Here is a 6,150-nt window from a genome sequence, read left to right on the forward strand (position 1 = left end):
GTAATTTCCACTGAATTAATTAAAATATTGGGCCTCGCGTCCTATTGAGCCTAGGCGACCGACCCAAATCATTTTGTTTGTTGCAGGTTGTTGCAGCAGTTTTACAGCCTATTTGATAAGCTATATCAGACTGATCCATCTACAATTCCAAGCTAAGCTCAATAACACAATTGGTTGCTTCAATTTTCTATTCTCTATTCTTTTTCATGATGAACTCAATGTTCTAAGTTTCTAACATTTACTATGAAGTGAAACTAATAAAAGTCAAAAATAAAATGAACAAAAAGAGGTATACTATGAAACAATATATATTTTTGTTATGATTTGGACAAGAAATAGGAGTTGCAGTAACTAGAATCAACAAAAATGTATATGTAGTACAGAGAATCAACCGAGATGATGTTCATCTTCATCCGTGTCTCTTGATCTCCTTTGACTTTTTGTCTCATTTTTTATTCCACTTGCTTCTACTTCTACTTCTTTATCTGTTTCTTTTTCCTTGAGTGAACTTTTACTTCGTAATGCGGAAAGTATCCTTAACTTCTTTTGTATTTGATGTCACAAACTGCAATGATGTATTAAGGATAAAGTTAAGAATTCATGAAAGGGTGATTGAGGTTGGAATATATAAGTATATAAATACTAACCTCCAAGTTTAACTCATTTTTAGTAGCATGTCCTCTTAAATAACCAAACTCTGAAATTCTTTTAAGACTCCAGCTCTCAGCCTGCCAACGCAACAGAACAAACAAATCATAAGCATAACCATAACTCTTGATGAATACATATGTATAAAAACGAACTTGATGAACGGAAAATTAGTTACATCGTCTGGGAATTTGTCTAAGGTGAATCCAGCCATGCCAATGATAGCATGAACAGGAGCACTGTAATTTCTGTTATCATAAGTGTCTACTCCCTTTTGATCTTTTATAGGCATGACTTTGCACTCATTCTGATAGACAGAACAAGTTCTTTCATAATTATGCACATGGCCAAAAAGTGCTAAGTCAACCTGCTTCATGCTCACAACACACAAGTTAGCTTCTTATACAAGGCACTGTAAGCAACATAATTCTGAGGAGTTTGATTTTCTTGCCTTATTCTCCAATAGCAATGGCTCCACAGCTTTAATAAAATTTTGATCTTTAAGTAAAAATCCTCCGCGTCTGGAAGTGTACATTGGTCTATGTCTGTAATTATATAAAAAAATGCTCAATTTATATTGTGAAGTTGAGAGCATTATTTCCAAAACCAAACCGGATAGTTCAGCCGTTTGAATCTTTAACCAAACTTTACTACCATTTAGGTTATTTTGACAGTTTGGTCGCGATTTTATCCCAGTTTCAGTGGTTTAAGTCAATTGAACCATGATTTAGAAGTTATGCCGGTTTGATGTCAGTTGAGAAACCACAAAATCTAAAAATGTACGTAAATCACTTACGCCATGAAGATTAACCAAGGAGTATGTTGTCTATTAACTAATGCCATATCCTTTTTCATCCATTCATACTGCAATGCGAATATTACATATATGTATCTCAATCATTTAATTAAATTAGAACTATAAGAAATAAAAAATAATTATTTATCTCATTTACCTGTTCAGAATCTATGGACCAGTCATGTTCAGTGGATATTACTGTAAAATGCACACTTGCTTGTTCAATAGAGTACCAAGGTTTATCCTTTGCAGAAGTTGGCATTGGAAAATATGTTTCGTAAGGTACTCCACATTCACCCCCAGAGTCAGGTGTTTGATAAACTGAACCAGAATTTACATAATCCCTTAATTTAAATAAGAACAATTTTGTTAGAAAAACAATCGGTATAAAAGATTAAAGATAAAAGAAAATAAAAGACAATGATCACAATTAATGTGAGAGCAAACAATACCTCTCATGGTTCCCGATTGCTGTCATGTAAGAAACTCTTGAAGCTACTGGACTAATAAGGTTCATGAAGAAATCCCATTCTGCTAGAAAACCAGTTGCATAACTTATGTCTCCAATGTGAAAAACCGAGTTTACATTGTTGGAATCCACTTCATTAGCTATAGCTTTGATAACTGATAAAGCTCCAGGCTACATGAAAAACAAGATCAAGCTGGTCAATACATATATCGGTACAATGTTGTTGGTGATAACTGATAACTTACATCAATATGCAGTTCAATTCTAAATGTAATTTAATTTGAATTCAATATCAATTTACCTGAATGTAATGTTCTTTTGAAGCGTCGAGAGGGGTCTTTCCCATATCACCAAATGCAACAAATCTGAGCTCATCTGATCCTCTAGAAGGTGGATTTGAAAATTTGATTTGTTCACTCCAACCAACAGAGTTACTAGACCATCATTAGAACAAAGTCACAATTTCTTGCAATACTTTGGGCTGATATACAAATATTTGCAATTAAGGTGTACTGATACATACCTTCCATATCTGTAGGAGTAGGTAGTTGATGGGTTGAGTCCTGTCATGATTGCTGAGTGGATATATCCGGGGTCATGCCAACCAAAATCCTTAGCAGGACTTGGCACTACTGAACCTGGAAATATTCCTGGTGAATTAACAGTACTGATACTTGAAAAAGACATATTTCTGAGCATAAAAGCGTTAAGTATTACTCACTGCACATATCATCTTTTGAAAAAGTAGTAACTTCTGAAGTAACAGTTTTCCCATCTCCATATTGGATTTGTTGAGGTTCCTTGTCTCCACTAACCCATGTCAATCTCATCTACAATATGAATCATCAGTTAGTTTCACACACTTAAGGATGAAAATGATTCATTCAAAGCATAGTTAGACTTATAGTTATTGTGCTTACTGATGTTGCAGTTGAATCAATGTTTGAGAGATGTCCATAAAGTGGCTTCTTAGGATTAGCAAAACTCAAAGGTGTGGACCTTCCAACAAGGCAAGGGTTGAGAAACCCACCAGTGAAAAACACAAACTCAATGTCAGTTCTAATGTTGATAACATGAAACTTTATGGAACCACTACAAGTTGTCACACTGCATTTCCCATCTTGTTCTTCCTTGCATTCATTGTTTTTACAGCTCAAATAATCTGGATCACTTGATAAGTATTGTGCCTACATTTTTTAAATTAATTAATCATTTGATGACAAAACTTTATTCTTGAATATAAGATTTTTGTAAAAATTATTATGTATTTATTATTTCATTTTAAAATAATTTTTTAAATTTATATTATTAAGTATCTTGGAATATAAAAAATTTACATTATTTACATACATGTTCAAATGATATTATATATATATATATATATATATATATATATATATATATATATATATATATATATATATATATATATATATATATATATATATGAGGAATATTCTTACTCGAAGAGTAAGTTATCAAAACTTACTCTTCATCATGATCATTGATTCTTCTCAATCTAATGGTTAAAGTTAATGAGTATTATTTTTCTCTCTTCACATTTAATTACTTATTAATTTTAACCATTAAATTAAAAAGAATCAATGGTCATGATGAGGAATAAATCTTGATAACTTACTCTTGAAGTAAGAATACCCCTCCTTATATATATATATATATATATATATATATATATATATATATATATATATATATATATATATATATATATATATATATATATATATATATATATATATATATATATATATATATATATATATATATATATATATATATATATATATATATATATATATATATATATATATATATTTTAAATATTGAAAGACATTATTCATTGAATGTTGCTAAACAATGAAAAAATGGGAAGATTATAACTAGTTAATTTGAATGCATGTACAATATTGTGTTCATGAATCCTCGTATTAATCTTAATAAAAAAAAAAACTTACCTTGACAGGATAGTGGCAGAGTAGAGGAAGTTGTGCAGTATCACCTGTTTGTAGATAATAAAATCCATTGAGCAAACAAGTTTCAACACTGCATATATTCAATAAACATAATTAATTTACATTAGCAATGCTTTTGATATACAATCATATCATGTATATCATTTAATTTAATTATTACTTTGAATTTGAAGGTGAGATCATAGCCACCCAATCGCCATCCTTCGGTTCCAAAACCCCGGTGACCGTTACGGTGACAAACTGGTCATCCAACAAGCTTGAATTTGAGCTGACATTGATCTTAACATAATTACTTGAACAGTCCTTCAAAATTCTTCTATTTATCAATCTAAAATCTGATACTGTAGTGTAATTGTTGTGTAAGGTTTTAGAGTGTTTAACCACAAGGTCTAAAGTTGAGGACATTGAAGGAGTAAGGAAGAAAATGAGCATAATGGATACATGTTTCAGAACCCAATTTGAGGATTCCATGAGTGAAGAAGATGAAGTAATTTAGGCCAAAGTTTTTTACGTGATTAGTTTATTTCTTAGGATATGGCAAAGTGAGAGGTATATAATATATACATAAAAATAATCTTTTTGACTGAATTGTATTTATGACTTTTTCTTTTAATTGTTTATAAAATTGGTTTTTCTATTTTAAAATTTTAAAAAGTATAACTCTTGGTCGAATATGATAGTAAATCAAATAATTAAAATGTATTTTAATATTGTGCAAAAAATATGGTATGATAAGGAAATATAATATTTATGGACATGTAGAATTTTCCTTTTTGTAAATTTTCCATGAATAAGTTAAGTTAACAATTGAAAAAATGTATCATTAATTTTATTTGGTGCCATGAAAATAATTTTTTTATATTTTTTTTGTCAACTATTATTTATATAAAAATAATTAAATTAATAAGTGATAAATCAATAATAGTTTTTAAAAAATTGATAAAATGAAGTATTTTCTAAAATTAAATCAAAAAGCCATTCAGTCAAACCAAAGATGTAATTAGTTTTATTTTCAGCAATCGTTATTTACATTCAGTTAAAGAAAATATGAGTCAAAAAATTTGTATTATATAAAATTAAAAATAAATTATTATGATATTGAAGGAAATTTTGACCATAAAGTTAGAGTTAATTTTTAAAAATCATATTTAATTAACAAATATTAATTTTTTTTTTGTTATTTAGTAAAATTATTCCTTCTTCCTCTAATTAGAAATAAAAATCATAAATTTTCTCTCACTAACTATTAAAATCATTTTTTTTCCTTTTTTGTATTGATTCTTTATAGGTGAAATCCACATTTTTTAAATTTATTTTATTGGTTCTCTTTATTTATTTTTAACTTTTATCATATTTTTATCAAAAATCCCATTTTTTTTTGTCTTTTTTGTATTCGTTCTTTTTAAATTTTATTAAAAATATTTTTATAATATTGAATTAGAAAAAAATTAGCAAAATAATATTCATGTTTTTTCTTTTTCTTATTGTTTCTCATTTATTCTTAATTATATGCTTTTATAAAAGCTAATATATAAAAAAACAAAGTTTTTTTTATCATTAGTAATTTAAATTCAATTTTTCAGATTTTAACTAAGCATATAATTCTTTTAAAGTATTTTCTGATATTATTAAAGCCAAAACTGTTCACACAGCATATTCAAATAAAATTTCAGCAAATTGCATGTACTTCACAAAACATTCATAAAATTTGTGTGCCACTTATGATGGTCTTCTTTTGATATGATATATTTCTTACTTAGCAAAATTGAGAGTATTGCATTAAAAAAATATAATTTGTTAGTTAAATATGATTTTCTTTTTAAATTAACTTTAACTTTATGTTCAAAATTTCCTTCAATATATATTTTTTTTGAATAAGTAAAGAAATCATTGAAGCTCGCGTATTGCTGCAACTAATGTCTTGTACTCAACTTCACTTGAAGACTTTGACATAGTCAACTTTTTTTATCCTTTATGAAATAAGAGATCTTTCTAAAAAAAAAGCATTGACCTAAAACAAGTCTTATATAACCTAGACATCCAGCCCAATCAGCATTTGAATAGCCTTGCAACTTGACTTGTGAGTTCCTTGGCGAGAAAATCCTTATCCTAGGGCATGACTTCAAATGTTTTCGAACACGAGTGGTAGCATGAAAATAATTTGTGGTTGAAGCAAACAAGAACTAGAGTAGTTGTTGTGTGCAAAATGTGATTTAAGGCCTATTAGAATTAATATATAAAAG

The 6,150-nt window shown here is 28.2% G+C and overlaps 1 protein-coding gene across 1 annotated transcript; it reads right to left on the reverse strand.

Moving 5' to 3' along the window:
- Positions 1 to 403: 403 nt before the first annotated feature.
- LOC131656809 (probable inactive purple acid phosphatase 27) lies at positions 404 to 4,378 on the reverse strand. The gene is made up of 13 exons (XM_058926412.1): positions 4,068 to 4,378; positions 3,890 to 3,977; positions 2,834 to 3,100; positions 2,635 to 2,743; positions 2,437 to 2,551; positions 2,215 to 2,347; positions 1,897 to 2,084; positions 1,602 to 1,788; positions 1,445 to 1,512; positions 1,100 to 1,193; positions 827 to 1,015; positions 648 to 728; positions 404 to 565 (listed from the first exon to the last, which is right to left on the reverse strand). Exons 1-13 carry the CDS (start codon positions 4,376 to 4,378, stop codon positions 512 to 514), a joined length of 1,884 nt encoding a protein of 627 aa, XP_058782395.1. The 3' UTR covers positions 404 to 511.
- Between the last annotated feature and the right edge of the window lie 1,772 nt (positions 4,379 to 6,150).

This window comes from Vicia villosa, linkage group LG3 (genome assembly GCF_029867415.1).
Source record: "Vicia villosa cultivar HV-30 ecotype Madison, WI linkage group LG3, Vvil1.0, whole genome shotgun sequence".
Lineage (NCBI taxonomy): Eukaryota > Viridiplantae > Streptophyta > Magnoliopsida > Fabales > Fabaceae > Vicia > Vicia villosa.

What these genes read in the sequence shown, in the direction of transcription:
- LOC131656809 (XM_058926412.1), bottom strand. Translation starts at nt 4,378, where the DNA reads ATGGAATCCTCAAATTGGGTTCTGAAACATGTATCCATTATGCTCATT. An exon ending in TCTGCCACTATCCTGTCAAG is followed by an intron (nt 3,101 to 3,889) that starts GTAAGTTTTTTT and finishes TAAAAAATGTAG; the next exon opens with GCACAATACTTATCAAGTGA. An exon ending in TACTCCTACAGATATGGAAG is followed by an intron (nt 2,348 to 2,436) that starts GTATGTATCAGT and finishes ATGATGGTCTAG; the next exon opens with TAACTCTGTTGGTTGGAGTG.